Source organism: Vicugna pacos, chromosome 33 (genome assembly GCF_048564905.1).
Source record: "Vicugna pacos chromosome 33, VicPac4, whole genome shotgun sequence".
NCBI lineage: Eukaryota > Metazoa > Chordata > Mammalia > Artiodactyla > Camelidae > Vicugna > Vicugna pacos.
Window position 1 is genome coordinate 7,431,922 of NC_133019.1, and position 15,521 is coordinate 7,447,442.

The window sequence follows — 15,521 nt, forward strand, 5'->3', positions numbered from 1 at the left end:
AAAGGTGAGAGGTACAGCTCAATCGTCGTAGGACATAGAGAAGCTATTCCCTTTGTTTTGGGGTTTATTTTTAGAATAGGAAATAGTAATCGTAAGTCTGAGGCTTTTAACATCTGATTTCAAATACTTTGCCTCAATTTCTCCATAGCTCTTCTACATTTCAAACTATGATGTTTTGATTTAGAAATAGAATTTCCATTCTCAGACTCTCCAGCAAGGAATTTTGTCAATTGGCAGAGCTGGCTTCCCTGAGCTAGGAATTGTTCTCCATATGATTTTTCCAGAACTGTATCCGTGTATTAATCAACAAATACTTATTAATAACTTATACAACTATGCACAAAGCATGTCTGCTGCATCTGGAATTTCTCTTCTGTAATGGGAGTCAAGAATTTTGTCCCTTGAGAACTAATGTTTGAAATGTAAGAATTGTTGATCTTGTATGTAGCAGAGAGCCACATAGTTTTCAAAGAACTAAAAATAAATAGATAAAAGCGTAAATTAATGAACTAGAGAAAATAAAAAGAGAAAGGATCGACAATGCCAAATTTTGGCTTCCTGAAAATACTAAGAAAATAGTCATGCCTTTGCAAAGATGATTAGTGGGAAAAAAAGAGAGCGATGACACATAGAAACAACATGAGGAACAGAAAATAGGACAAAAGCACATGGACTAAGCAGATTATATGATATATTAAAGTATTTTCAAATAAATTTGAAAACTGATAAACTGAATAAAATCTTAGAAAGCTACAACTTAGAACAGACTCAAAAAATACATGGAAGATACAGATCATCATATGTACTAGTTTCAATTGTTGCATAGCAAATTACTCCAAACATTAGTGGTTTAAAATAACTATTTATTATTCCAGTTTCTGTGGGTCAGTAATGCAGGCACAGCTTAACGGGTTTGCTCTGGCTCAGAGTCTCATGAGGCTGCAGTTAAACTGTTGGCTGGAGTTACAATCTTCTTGAAGGCTTGACTGGGGAAAATTTACTTCCAAGGTTAATCACTTGGCTCTTGGCAGATGAGCCATAGGTCTGCCTCACAGCATGACAGCTGGCTTCTCCCAAGGCAGTCAGTCAAGACATAGCAAGAGAGGGCAGTATACCCAAGATTGAAGCCAGTCTTTTATAACCTGATTTTGGAATCTCATCACCTCTGCCACATTCTGTTCACTAAAAGCAAGTCACTAAATCCAAGGGAAGTGATTATACAAGAGCATGAATCCTAGAGAGTGGGCATCATAGGAGAGCATATTAGAGGCATTGTAGGACAGTGGGAGAGTGATGAACTATTAAATCAGTGGCGCTGGGACAACTGGCTATTCATATACTTTTTAAGTAGAAAGGAATTGAATTTTTACCTCATCACAAACAAAAGTCAATTCCAGATGGATTAAAGGCTTACAAGTGAAAATCAAAACAGTAAAAAAATTACATACATAAATTAAGGATAATAGATGACTTCTAAACAAGACACAAAAAACTCTGAAAGAGATTATACTGGGAAAATCTGGTAAACCATTCACGTTAAAATAAGGCGTTGATTGTATTAAAAAATACCTTAAAGCTAATAAAGAGAGGAACCACAAAGTAAAAAACTATTTGCCGTGCATTTTAACAATAAAAGATTAGTATCTAGAATACGTTATCTGTGACAGAGCAATTTATACCCTGCATGGCATAGCCCGCCTGCAGCCTGTGTAACTGACGTTTCATTGGAACAAGCCTCATCTTGTTTCATTTGTTTACATATTTTCTGTGACTGTCTTCGTGCCACCATACCGGAATTTTGTGTTTGTGGCAGAGATCAATGGTCCCCAAAGCCTAAAATACTTACTGTCTGGACCTGTAGAGAAAAATGCCTGCTGAAGGTCACAGGTTTCTATCAGGATTGCTTCCCTGTCTCTATGGCAGAAAATCCTTACAACTGTCATAGATACTTTTTTTTCAAATTAACACATAAATGGGAAGGAAAAAAAATCAGCTCTACTCCCAAGTGGACTAGTGACCGCCTCTGAAACAGCCGGTCCCCAGCCGGCTTCTTCAGGGCTCCCTTGACATCTTTGTCAGAGTGTAGATGCTGGGGTTTAGCGTGGGGGTGATGACATTTCCAAAGATTTGCACTGGGGTTACCAGAACCTCGCTCAGAGATGGCTGGCTATAGATGAGTGCACAGGGCCCAAAGAACAGCGTGACCCCTGAGAGGTGGGAAACACGGGTGGACGCCGCCTTGCGCCCCCCTTCAGCAGTGCGCATCTGTAGGATGGTGGTGATGATGTGGACAAAGGAGGTCAGGATGAGGAGGAAACACATTGTGGGCAGAAGGCTAGTGTTGGTGAAGCTCACTGTCTCAATAATGAGGGTGTCACCACAGGCCAATTTGACAACAGGAAAGATGTCACAAAAGAAATAGTCTATCTCATTAGACCCACAGTATGGCAAGTGGAAGGTCAGTGCAGTGAGCATTGTGGCTTGAAAAGAGCTCACACACCAGATGCCAGCAGCCAGCCCGGCACACACGTGACGGTTCACGATGATGGTGTAACGCAGTGGGTGGCAAATGGCTACAAACCGGTCATAGGCCATCACCGTGTAGAGCAGGCACTCACTGCAGCCCAGGAAGTGGCAGAAAAAGACCTGGGACACGCAGCCCCCCAGGGAGATGACGCGGTTCTTCACCAGCTGGTTGGCGAACATCTTTGGGGTGCTCACAGCAGAGAAACCAATATCCAGCACAGAGAGGTTACAAAGAAAGAAATACATAGGAGTGTGGAGGCAGGAATCAGACATCTCAGCCACCAGAATGAGTGGGTTTCCTAGCAGAGCGCAGAGGTGGGAGGTGGGGAACACAACTGAGGGCACAGTTTGCTGGCCTTCTGCGTGTGGGATGCCCGACAGGGTGAACTCTTTGACCGAAGTGTGATTCTTTATCTCCATCCAAGTTAGATTTTATCCTGGAAAGAGGGAAAAGTGACAATAAGTTAAGGACCCAAGGCACCAGAATCCACTGCCTGCTACCTACAGTTTCATGAAAAGAAAGACAGCGGTAGACCGTGTTCGTGGAAGGGTAACGTGCGTGGTGACGCAGACCGCGGGAGCGGCAAGTACCCTAGACGGAGGTGCGGCCTCGCGTGAGGACTGGATGCAGGCAACTGGACTGATGTGTGGACAGGTGTTATTTATTATTATCAGACAGAGAAGAGCAAGTGACAAAGACAGCAGCAGCAGTGAGAATCCACCTGGTCAGGTCTCGGAACCCGCTTTCTAGCCCACACTTGGATGCAGCGTCTCGGGAACCGCTGCTGCTGTAGCCACTCCTCTCCAAACGTCCTCTGCCCCTCAGTCCTTCTCTGGCCTCCCAGGTCCTGGACTTTGATTCTCTTCCTTTGCTCTGCCCCTGTGGATGAAATATTCTGCTAGATGGTCCATCCGATTTGGGATTTCTCCCACTGACATTTTTCTATTCAAATTCTTCTTACAGTGTCCCTTGAATTATAGAACACAGAAAAGTCTTATTCCACCACCGAAATCAGCCTGGGCCTCCACACCCCGGGCTGGGCCTGACGTTCCGGGGTCCTGCTTAGGTGAAAAGAGAGCTCAAGACACTAACTGAAGACATGAGAGCCGCCAGCTTGTCTAGAACCCCCGGGATAGGCAGAGAGGTCAGTTTGTTTAAGGAGAAACAGCACCTTTGTGACGGCCTCCAACCAGGGAACAAAGCGCTAAGCTGGAGGAAGGACCCTGAAAACAGGTCAGATGAACTTTAGTTTTCCTACGAGGACATTCACTCATAGATGACAAAGAGTTAAGAGATACTCATGCAAGGAATTCTCTCTCACCACTGCTCAGCCCCCCGCCGCACGCGCACGCGCACACACGCTGTTTCGCCCTGTAAAGCATTTCTTACCTATTCTTCACTTCATTCAAACAAAACCCAGCAATAACACCTGAAGTTCAGCACCCCTTCTGTGAGGTCCTTCCCCAGTCCCAGAAAAATATATTCCACGTGTTCTGTTTTATTTCACACCTGACCACAGTGTTTATCCTGGAATGTTCTAGTTAGTTGTTTATCTGTTTCTTTTCTCGAGCAGACTGTGACATCTCTCATGTAGGCCAGTGCATGTCTTCTTCATCTCTGCATTTCCTGCTCCCAGCACAGAGTTCCTCATCAAATGACATCTGAATGAGTGAAAATGAAAGGGAATTGGGTCCCGTCTTTTTTTTATTACAAATTGTTCTAGTCTGACCATCTGAGCAGCTACAACCAGGAAATTGAGGGACGGGAAGAGGTCTTCAAATGGACTCAGAGAGGCTTGAGAAGGAAGGGCTTGGGATGCACTAAATTTGACATAATTTGAGATGTATTTTCACCTTCCTGTTTAGGTTCTTATTTATTGAGAAACAGGAGAACCAGCACCGGGAGGGCTTTCAGGAGCTGGAGTGACCAGGCAAGAGTCTGTCTCCGCTCCGGGAGCAAGCGCTAGCCCGCCCCGTGCCGGGAGACGCACACGCAGCGCTGCCCATCTGCTCTGGCGGGTTCCGTGGCTGCTCTCTGATCCTGAGAAGTACAGAGACAGGGGGAACTGGTCTCTGCCTCTACCCCCTTCTCTTCCATCGTCCTCTTTCCAGTGTCCTTCCGTCTCTACATCACAGTTAGAATAATCTTCACAGCAACTGGATTCCCCACGTGTGGTTGTGTTCTCAGTGAATTCAGTCATGAAGACAATAGTGCCCTGTGTTGAAAGAGCAGACTTTCATCCTTAGCATATTTAAGCCAAAAAGTAAAGAAGTGTAGGAATGAGGACCAGAGTCAAACCCTTTCAGTGAGCAGAGAAGCCAAAGATACGAAACAATGACAGCTTGGACCCAGCATTGCCTCCTGGCTGTACCGCGCACAGCAGAGCCAGGTCCGGGTTCCTAACACGGCGTCACGGCGCAGTCACGGCGGCGGCTGCCCCTCCGGCGCTCCCCCAGGCCCATCCGCGTGCTGCGCTTGTACGGCCGGAGCCTGCTTCAGGTCTGAGCCCCGCAGACGGGGCTGTAGGGGAGACGGTAACCAGCAGCCCTGCTTCCCTCGTGAGAGATGCCTCGGGACCCTGCCTGAAGTCCTCTTTGCACAGTGTATTCATGTTTCCTAGGGACCTGCTTGTCGCCTTGGGCGTCCACCTCTCCCACTTTCCCCAACCGCTCCTAGACCCGTGAACTGAGGGCCCGTGCAGTGCAGGCCCTGGAGGAGACAGTCCCTGCAACTGAGATGAAGACGCGCCAGGGCCAAGGGAAGAAGAAGGGGAGGGGGGATGCAGGAGGGTGAAGAGCGCAAGGGCTGAGGAGCCGAGGGCCCGCCTGGGCTGCCGCCGGGGAGAGTGCCCCGCCTCCCGCGTCAGCCGTGGGCGGTCCTCGGTCCCAGCGTCAGAAAGCCGGCCCGGCAGCCTTCCGCCGCGCGTGTCCTCCAGCAGGTCGCTTTAACTCTTCCCGTCTTAGTCCCCACGTGGCAAAATGGAGACACCCATAATGATAGCTGTCCTCTCAGATTCAAAAATATTGGTGAGAAGCATGCACAGATGTTCTATAAACTGTGAAGTGCAGGTCAGGTGGCGCCTGCCGACCTGCACAGCTGCTCAGGAAGGAAGCCCAGCGGGCGCAGAACTCTCCTCAGCGATGATTTCACCTCCTTGTTCCGGAGGCTGTAGATCAGGGGGTTCAGCATGGGGGTGACCAGGTTATTCAGGACCTGGACAGTTGCATCCACCCAGGGGCTGGGGGTGGGCCTGAGGTAGATGAGGACCACCGGCATGTAGAACAGCAGGATGGCGGCCAGGTGGGCACTGCAGGTGGAGAAGGCGTGTCGCCGGCCCTCTGCAGAGCGGATCTGCAGGATGGAGTAGACGATGCGACTGTAGGAGGTGAGGATGAGGAGGAAGCAGGTGAGGGGCATGAGGCCCACACTGATGAGCCCCACCATCTCCAGGGCCGAGGTGTCTGCACAAGCCAGCTTCAGCATCACTGGGATGTCACAGAAGTAATAGTCCACCTCGTTGGGGCCGCAGTAGGGCAGCTGGAAGGTGAGAGTAGTTAGAAAGGTGGCCTGAACGCAGCCAAAAAGCGAGGTCCCCATGGCCAGGATGGCACACGCTCTGTGACTCATGATTATTGTGTAGCGCAGAGGGTGACATATGGCCACAAAGCGGTCGTAAGCCATCACCGTGTACAGGAAGCACTCTGTGCAGCCCAGGAAATGGTAGAAGAAGAGCTGGCACACGCAGCCTGCATAGGAGACAGCTCGGCTGTTCCCGGAGAGGTAGAGGAGCATCTTGGGGGAACTCACAGAAGGAAAAAATATGTCACACACAGAGAGTTTACACAGGAAGAAGTACATGGGGGTGTGAAGCCGAGAGGAGGAGACAATCGCCAGTAGGATGAGCAGGTTGCCTATAAGCGTGAAGACGTAGAAGGACAGAAACAGGACAAAGAGCGTGGCCTCCAGGCCGTGTGTGTGCGGGATGCCCAGCAGAATAAACGCGGTCACCACTGAGGCATTCCTCATAGCTGTGAGAAAGTCAGACCTCGAAGAGGGGCCCGAGACACCAAAGTCTGAACGCCAGTATCAGATTATTAAGCTTCTCGGTGCTGAGTGCTTAGGCTGTGTTTTTAACAAGGAACAACCACCTTCTTATGAATGGCAGGCTCTACATAAAAATCCTGGGTAATAAGAGAAGGCTGCTTTAGAGCCAGTCTGTCCACCTCCCGGAAAGAGCTGCCCTCTGTGACAAGATCAGAAGTTTTGGAATCTGTTCAAAACATTCTTATGTTAAGTTAGAAACCTTCTTACAGTTGTTTAATTCATGGATTTACTCTCTTCAGGCATACTTATATTTTGAACTCTCACAGTATCCCTGAGAAGCAAACTCCCATTCTGCAGTACCCTCTGAAAGATACCAGGAAAACACTTGTGTTAGAATCAGAACGCTTGATTTGAAGCCCTGCTTCGCCACTTAATAGCTGTAGTAAAAATAATTTATACAGTATCTTTCACAGACATAATTTTATCCTGCACGAAATGAAAAGCATAATTATTATACCAACAACACAGATACCCTGGTGTCACGGTAAAGTTAATGAAATTTCTGTGAAAGTATCTGGCAAAAATCATAAATCCTAATGAAAAGTGTTCCTTTATGTTTCTTAAATGTACTCAAGTAACTTTTTTAATGTTACTATTCTATAGTTATGTGCAAATAAATGTTTTATGAAGTAACATTATTAAAGAAACTTGTGTCAGATCCTCTTCAGGGTACATCCTTCCAGACTAGGGAGCTGTAATACCCCCAGCTCTCTCAGGAGATGCTGCTCTGGTTCTTCTGGTCCTTTTAACCTTTTCTAAGTGGACTTACGGAGACTCTGAAATATTAAGCAAAAGAAATAGTAACAGCAAGCAAAGCATCAAATTCATGTTACTGCAAGAAAAAGAGAAATGCACTAACGCACATGGCAGAAAGTCGAAGAACAGCTCCACTGAGGGATGTTAAAGAATTCACAGCAGGGTGTAGTGTCTGGGAAGCACAGGGGCTCTTCCTCTCATCACTCATTCAGTAATAAGAAATACACATACACCATTTAATCAAAATTTACTATGTTCCAAGGACTGGGCTCAGTACTTACAAAATATGATTTTTTTTCAATAAACCTGTAAGGAAAAAACTATTATCATTATTCTCACCTGTTGGTCAGAAAACTGAAGCTTAGAAAAATGGAGCAAGTTCCCCAGGGTTACAAAGCTAGTATGTGACAGAGCCAAGACTCAGACCTGTTTCAGTCCACCACCTGTGCCCTTAACCATTAGGAAATTCTGCCCTTCATTTACTGTGCTGTCCAGGGCAGCCTGTCCCACTGCTGGGCAGTGGGTTCACATCATCATTTTATACTCAGCTGGGAAAAGTCTTCTTGTCTTCTTTCTCCTTGCTCGTTTCCAGTCTTGACTCTAGAGCACATCTAGTTGGTGTATCATTTAGTTTTAGAGAAGAGACAACAGGCTTTTCCCATCCCTTCAACACCATCCCTTAGTATCAACTCCAATACAGGAGCTTTCACATCCTAGAGCCACATTCAACGTGAGGCTTCCAATCATGAACTGTGGCAGGGGCCACTAAAAAACATGACAAAAGAATGACCGAGTCAAAACGGGTCACTCACATACACCCTAAATTTGGGCAAAAGTGAAGACAGCAAGGGGAAAACCGCGCTGCTCTAGGGGAGAAACGCTGCTGACAGCCTGCTTCTTGTTACTAATTCCGGCCATACCTGAACAGTGCGTCTGAGAATGCAGAATCCTGTGAGCTCTGCGTCACCTCTTCTTGGTCAGCAAAGTAACAGGTCTTTGGTCCTTGCCTGTGATCAGACACAGTGATAATCTCTGATTCTATAATACTGTTTGATTTTTAAGTCCATTTCAGGAAAAAGAAGCCCCAAGCACCAGGAAGGTCCCTGTGTGGGCGGCAGCGGCTAACAGGGAGAGCCGGGCAGCAGTTTGAACACACACAGTCCACCTGAGAACACGTTCAGGCTCCCCTGTGTTAGAACAAGACCTCACCTGGCTTACTGTTTCTGAGCAGAGCACGGAGTGCTCCAGCCACAGGAGCTCTAATGCCCCTACTTATAAAGAATTGAGTCTCAAAGGGCTTGTGCAGTCAAGAGACCTGTACACACTCCTTCTTCCTGGATTACGTCCTTGGAAGTTTATTCAGGTCCCTGAAAGCCCTGCGTGGGGCTCAGTGAGAGCTCTGAGGGGGCAATTAGTCATATTCACATCCAGCTGTGAAACAACAGCAGTGAGATCATCAGAAAGGGACGCCTTAAAGAGGGAAATGTCTATGTTCCTCCGTTATCTGCATGGCAGAACACACTCCAGTTATAACCTTAGATCCCCTGCAATGCTCTCCCATTTTTTTGGTTGCCTTACACACCCTCAGTCTTTTGCTTGTGATGCCATTTGTCTGTTGCTTTTGTAATTATTTGTATCCTGTTGCTATTCCAAATAGAAACCTAATCAGTTAGTTTTTATTTATTATGAATCTCTATTGTTAACGTGTCCTTCAGGTCAATACTCCTAAAGAAAAATATATATCCATAGGAGGGTGACTGGTATAAAGGAAGGGGTTGGCTGTAAACCTTCTCGTAAGAAAAATGATTGACTAAGTAGCTAATATGAGGTGAACAATTCATAGTAAGCATTTACCACATGCTAACTTAAAATTAAAAAATTTTTATTTAAGTGTGGTTGATTTACAATGTTCTGTTAGTTCCCGGCATACAGCAAAGTGATTCAATTATGCGTCTCTGCATCTATATAGACATGTGGATAGATTCTTTTTCATATTCTTTTCCATTATAGGTCATTACAAGGTATTGAATATAGTTCCCTGTGCTCTACAACAGGTCCTTCTTGTTTGTCTGTCTTATATATGGTAGTGTGTATCTGTTAATCCCAAGCTCATAACTTAGCCCTCCCCCCTTCCCCTTTGGTAATCATAAATTTGTTTTATGTATGTAAGTCTATTTTTGTTTTGTAAATAAGTTCATTTGTATATTTTTTTAGAATCTACATATAAATTATAACACATTATATTTATCTTTTTCTGCCTGACTTACATCACTTAGTATGATAGTCTCTAGATCCATCCATGTTGCTGCAAATTATCTCATTCTTTTTTACAATTGAGTAATATTCTATTGTGTATATGTGTGTGTGTGTGTGTGTATCACAGCTTCTTTATCCAGTCATCTATTGATGGACACTTAGGTTGCTTTCATGTATTGGCTATTGTAAGTAGTGCTGCTGTGAACATTGGGGTGCATATGTCTTTTTGGTTTATAGTTTTCACCTTTTTCTGGATATATGCCCAGGAGTGGGATTGCTGGATCATACGCTAATTCTATTTTAAGTTTTTTTAAGGAACCTCCATACTGTTCTCCATAGTGGCTGCACCAATTTAATTCCCACCAACAGTGTAGGAGGGTTCCCTTTTCTCCACACCCTCTCCAGCATTTATTAATTGTAGATTTTTAACATTGAAGTACCATCAGTTACAATGTGTCAATATCTGGTGTACAGCACAATGTACAGGTCATACATATGTATACATATATTCATTTCATATTCTAATTATAGATTTTTTTGATAATGGCCATTTTGACCAACGTCAGGTGATAACCACATTGTAGTTTTGATTTGCATTTCTTTAATAGTTAGTGATACTGTGCATCTTTTCATGTGCCTGTCCTCCATCTGAATGTTTTCTTTGGAGAAATGTCTATTTAGGTCTTCTGCCCATTTTTTAACTGGTTTGTTTCTTTGATATTGACCTGTATAAGCTGTTCATTTTGGAAATTAGTCCCTTGACAGTCCTATTGTATACAAATATTTTCTCCCATTTAGTAGGCTGTCTTTTGGGTTTTCTTATGGTTTCCTTTGCTGTGCAAAAACTTTTAAGTTTAATTAGATTTCATTTGTTTATTTTTGCTTTTATCCACTACTCTAAGAGACGGATCAAAAAACTATTGCTGCAATTTATGTCAGAGTTTTCTGCCTATATTTTCCTCTAGGAGTTTTATAGTGTCTGGCCTTACGTTTAGTTCTTCAGTTCATTTGAGTTTACTTTTGTATATGGTGTTAGAGAATGTTCTAATTTCATTCTTTTACATGTAGCTGTCCAGTTTTCCCAGCACCACTTATTGAAGAGACTGTCTTTTCTCCATCACATATTCTTCCCTCCTTTGTTGTAGATTAATTTACCATAAGTGCATGACTTTACTTCTGGACTCTCTATCCCGTTCCATTGATCTATGTCCTTGTTTTTGTGCCAGTACCATACTGTTTTGATTAGTGTGACTTTGTAGTATAGTCTGAAGTCAGGGAGCATGATTCCTCCAGCTCCATTCTTCTTTCTCAAGATAGTTTTGGCTATTTGGGGTCTTTTGTGTTTCCATATAAATTTTAAAATTATTCATTCCAGTTCTGTGAAAAATGCTATTAGTAATTTGATATAGTTTGTACTTAATGTGTAGATTGCCTTGGGTACTATGATTATTTTAACAATCTTTCAATCCAATAACATGGTATTTCTTTCTATCTGTTTGTGTTATCTTCAGTCTTTCATCAGCATCTTATAGTTTTCAGAGTACACGTCTTTTGCCTCCTTAGGGCATTCTTAGGTATTTTAGTGGTATGCTAACTTTTAAATTTTATTATTATACTTAATCTCCAAGTGAAACCTTATAAAGTAGGTGATATTATTTGACCAAAAAAAAGACCCTGAAAAGCAGATTAAAAACTTGAATATTACATACACAATTAGAAAGTGAGTGAGCTGGGGAGGGTATAGCTCAGGGGTAGAGTGCATGCCTAGCATGCATGAGGTCCTGGGTTCAATCCCCAGTACCTCTATTTTAAAAAGTAAATAAGTAAATAAACCTAATTACTCCAGCCTCCAAAAAAACAATAAGCAAATAGAAAATGAGTGAACTGAGACTGTAATTTTAAAGCTAGTGCTTTTAAGCTCTATGCTATGGATTCTAGAAATTTGAGTTTTGCACCCAAAGAGAAACAGAGATATAATGTGATTTTTCAAACGTTTGCAGGGCTGGTAAACAGACTTCATATGCACTGTTCCACGTGGTTACTCAAGAATCCTGGGCAGATCTGGTAGAAAGACAGATTTATTTTCAATATAGAAAGTAAGTTTAATTATTAGAAAATGTACATGGATGAAATAAGCAACCTTATGAGGTAGTTATCTCCTTGTCTGGAAATACTCAAGAAGGTGTAAAAAGAACCATCTTTCAGGGGTGCCATTAAGGATATTTTCAATTTGAATGAATAACTTCAGTTAAAGTTCTTCCTAACTTGGAAGTTATTTGACTTTATTTATACTGTAAAACTTTTCAATGATACCTAACACAGTAAAAGTGTAGCTTTAATGATGCTAATTCTACTAACCCCTAAGCAAAAGAAGTGACGGATATAACCACAGTAGTTATGACAGTAACTACTGCAATACCAAGACTGTTAGGAAACATTTTAAAAGAGGAGGAACACAGATCATGGAGGGAGTCCAGGTGCTACTTAGTGTTGTCACAAGGTGAGTGGCCTGCTGGGATGTCTTCCTGAGCAGACCACAGTTTTAGTAACAAACATTTATTGTGCATTTGCTACATACTGAGTGCTCCACATGTATTAGCTCTTTCAGTTCTCCCTAGAAGTCTATCAGGCAGGCAGCATTATTTCCCCCATTTCTAGTAGAAAATTTAGCCACAAAGAGTAAAAGCAACTTAACCAAGGTAATAGGGTTGGTTAGTGGATCCAGGATGATAGGACCCTTCCGTTTGAGTTAAAAAGAAAAGTAAGCTTGTAACTAATTCTGATTTTCAAATACCCATTCATAACTAATATCACCTTACATTTGTGGCTAGTCGAGTTTTTCAATGCACTTCTGTGGTTTTTAAATTAATTCTCTCAAGAACTACGTAAGGGGGCTTTTATTAACCTCATTTTACAAATACACTGAACTCAGGGCAATTGTGACTTTCTAAATGTTAGACAGCAGAAGAGTTCAGGCATCCCCAGGCTTAATTCTCTTCCCGCACATCATCACTGCTTCCCAAAATGACCCCGTACAGAAGGCGGCTGTCCCTGTGTAAGAGGAGCATTATTAATAGATTCATTTTAGAGTTTTGAAGGAGTCTTGTGTATACCCTTGTAGTCCTTACCGTTTTAATTGTGTATTATCTGACAAGAGTATGGCCTTAAACTATAATGAGAGAGACAGAGAGACCTGTTCAGTGTTATGTCTTGTTTCACAGGGATTGAGTCCCAGGAAGTTCAACAGGTATTTCTCAAAGGAGCTCTCTTGCTATGGTCTACTTGTAGGAAATTTTGCCTTATATTTGGATCATTCTTGCTTTAACCAGAGAAAACAGTCTGCCTCTTTTTTCCTCTACTCCAGAAGTTCAACTAAGTCACTGGCATATGCTAGCAACAACTGGTTTCTCAACTAATCATTCAGCAGAACTTTCTGATTATAAATAGCAGGGCTATGTCTAGGCATTCTTGGTCCAGTGACAGGTGCTTTCCAGTTTGTTGGCAGGGCTGGGGTCTAGGGTGAATGGCCAAATGAAAGTTTCTTCTTTCATCTGCAAAAACTCAGTAGGGAAAAACTGGACTGTGAATCAAAATGGAAGAGTAGGATGATGGCTACTTACTAGGCGATAAATTTCTTAAGCTATTATTCTCCTGCCTTTCTTTTTCTTTCTTTTTTCCTTCTGGTGGGAAAGTGCTCAGTTGCTTTCCTGGGCCTCCTAATAATTTAATGGTTTCTGTCAAAGAGGTTTGACCCACTTAATGGAAGAGTTAAAAGTAATATAGGAATGAAACTTACATTTTCTGCATTGGGGAGAGACGGGAATGACAGATATCAGGGACTTGAATCCTTCTAAACTTTAGTGACTTGGTGTCACCACCAATTCTTTTTTTTTATTTATAGTCATTTTACAATGTGTCAATTTCTGGTGTACAGCATAATTCTTCAGTCATACATGAATATATACATACTCATTTTGATATTTTCACCATAAGCTACTACAAAACATTGAATATATTTCCCCGTGCTGTACAGTATAAACTTGTTTATCTATTTTATATATACCAGTCAGTATCTGCAAATCTTGAACTCCCAGTTTTATCCCTTCCCACCCCCCTCCCCCTTGGCAACAAGTCTGTATTCTATGTCTATGAGTCTGTTTCTGTTTTATATATAAGCTCATTTTTTTTTTAGATTCCACATATGAGTGATACCGTATGGTATTTTTCTTTCTCTTTCTGGCTTACTTCACTTAGAATGCCATTCTCCAGGGCCATCCATGTTGCTGCAAATGGCATTGTTTCATCATTTTCTATGGCTAAGTAGTATTCCATTGTATAAATATACCACAATTTCTTCATCCAGTCATCTGTCAGTGGACATTTAGGTTGTTTCCATGTCTTGGCTACTGTAAATAGTGCTGCTATGAACATTGGTGTGCAGGTGTCTTTTTGAATTAGGATTCCCTCTGGATATAAGCCCAGGAGTGTCACCAATTCTTAAAGGACTCCTCACTCTTCTATGTGGTCCCCAGTGCCATAGACTGTAAACTGCTGGGATCTGGCTCAGGTAACCACAGCAGGCGATAGTACTGGAACAGCCACTGTATCTGAGGGAGCAGACCAGGTACTAGCAGGGAGATCACCAGTCTAGAGGGTTTGAGATGTAGCTCAGTCTGTCAAGCAAACTGTGGTATCCAATTTCCATGGCACAAGCAGACAAGTGGGTCAAGGTTCAGGAAGAGTAAAACTTTTATTAACAGATATTCAAGAAGATGCAGTAGAGCATCCGTACCGAAAAACAAAAACAAAAACACATACACATACACGTAGAGAGACATAACTCTGTGTGTGTGTGTATAAAACAGAGATGTATCTATACATCCTCTGGACTTGGACTTGGAACCAACACAGGATGTTTCCCCCCAGAAAGGAGGATTGAAAAGAATAAGTAGAACCCCAGTCCAGGAAGACCAAGTGACCCTGTTTGGGATTTGAGCTCAGACAACAAGGGTAGTAAGGTCCTACTGTCAGAACTGCAGACACAAGGAGAGAGCAACATAAAAGGAAAGGAACTGAAACTGAGGTCTAGGAAAAGCTGTTTTGAGGCTCGGCTGCTTAAATGCTTCCTTCCAAAGGGCAGCAGCGGTCCTCAAAGCTGAGGCAGGGCTGGGTCTACAAAGATAGCTCCAAGAGATCCAGCAGTAGAAGGAGAGAGCAGGAGAGTTTGGAAATCTGCCAGAGTCAGTACCAAAAATATGGTAGAACCATCACCAGGTCTGGCTTGCTATGTTTTACTCCACCTGACTAAGTGGTAAATTCACCTTTGAAAGAATGTACTTCTGGAAAGCTATACAATTAATAATGACTATATTTGTTATTGTATCTATTGGTTTTTATTGGAAATATATAAAAATAAGATATATTATACTGACTGACATGGGATTTCACAAATAGTAATTAAAGTAATCTGTAACATCTACTTATTAATAGATGATTATAATGAACCTGAGTTCAAAATTTATTTGAAACTATTTCTGCAGTAACTAAAATTGGAAAGAGAATAGACAGAGCTCTGTCCTTTAGTTTTCTGACTTCTCTTTATCACTGTCATTTTACTATAAATTCATGGCATTTCAAACTACTTGTGGTTCCCAAAAGTCTTCAGTGTTTCACACCTTCATGACATTGCTCATCTTTCCACATTTGCTTGGAATGTTTGCCTCCTATTCCTTTAATAACTTATGTTCTAATTCATATATAATTTTCTCTTTGAAGCTCTCTCTTCACAATTGGAGTGGGTAGGGTAAATACCCATTTCTAGCATTACATTACAATCCTGCTCATAAGTCCAACAAATAATTTCCCTGAAAGCTGGGAT

The 15,521-nt window shown here is 42.7% G+C and overlaps 2 protein-coding genes across 2 annotated transcripts; both read right to left on the bottom strand.

Annotated features, from left to right (window-relative positions):
* Positions 1-2,052: 2,052 nt before the first annotated feature.
* Positions 2,053-2,946, bottom strand: LOC102536510 (olfactory receptor 10D3-like). The gene has a single exon (XM_006209889.2). The coding sequence runs from the start codon at positions 2,944-2,946 to the stop codon at positions 2,053-2,055; it is 894 nt and encodes a 297-aa protein (XP_006209951.2).
* A 2,650-nt stretch (positions 2,947-5,596) lies between these two features.
* Positions 5,597-6,553, bottom strand: LOC102536267 (olfactory receptor 10D1B-like). The gene has a single exon (XM_072953812.1). It carries the CDS (start codon positions 6,551-6,553, stop codon positions 5,597-5,599), a length of 957 nt encoding a protein of 318 aa, XP_072809913.1.
* Positions 6,554-15,521: the final 8,968 nt, after the last annotated feature.

Excerpts from the sequence above, each read along its gene's own strand:
- LOC102536510 (XM_006209889.2), bottom strand. The coding sequence starts at position 2,946 with ATGGAGATAAAGAATCACACTTCGGTCAAAGAGTTCACCCTGTCGGGC.
- LOC102536267 (XM_072953812.1), bottom strand. The coding sequence starts at position 6,553 with ATGAGGAATGCCTCAGTGGTGACCGCGTTTATTCTGCTGGGCATCCCG.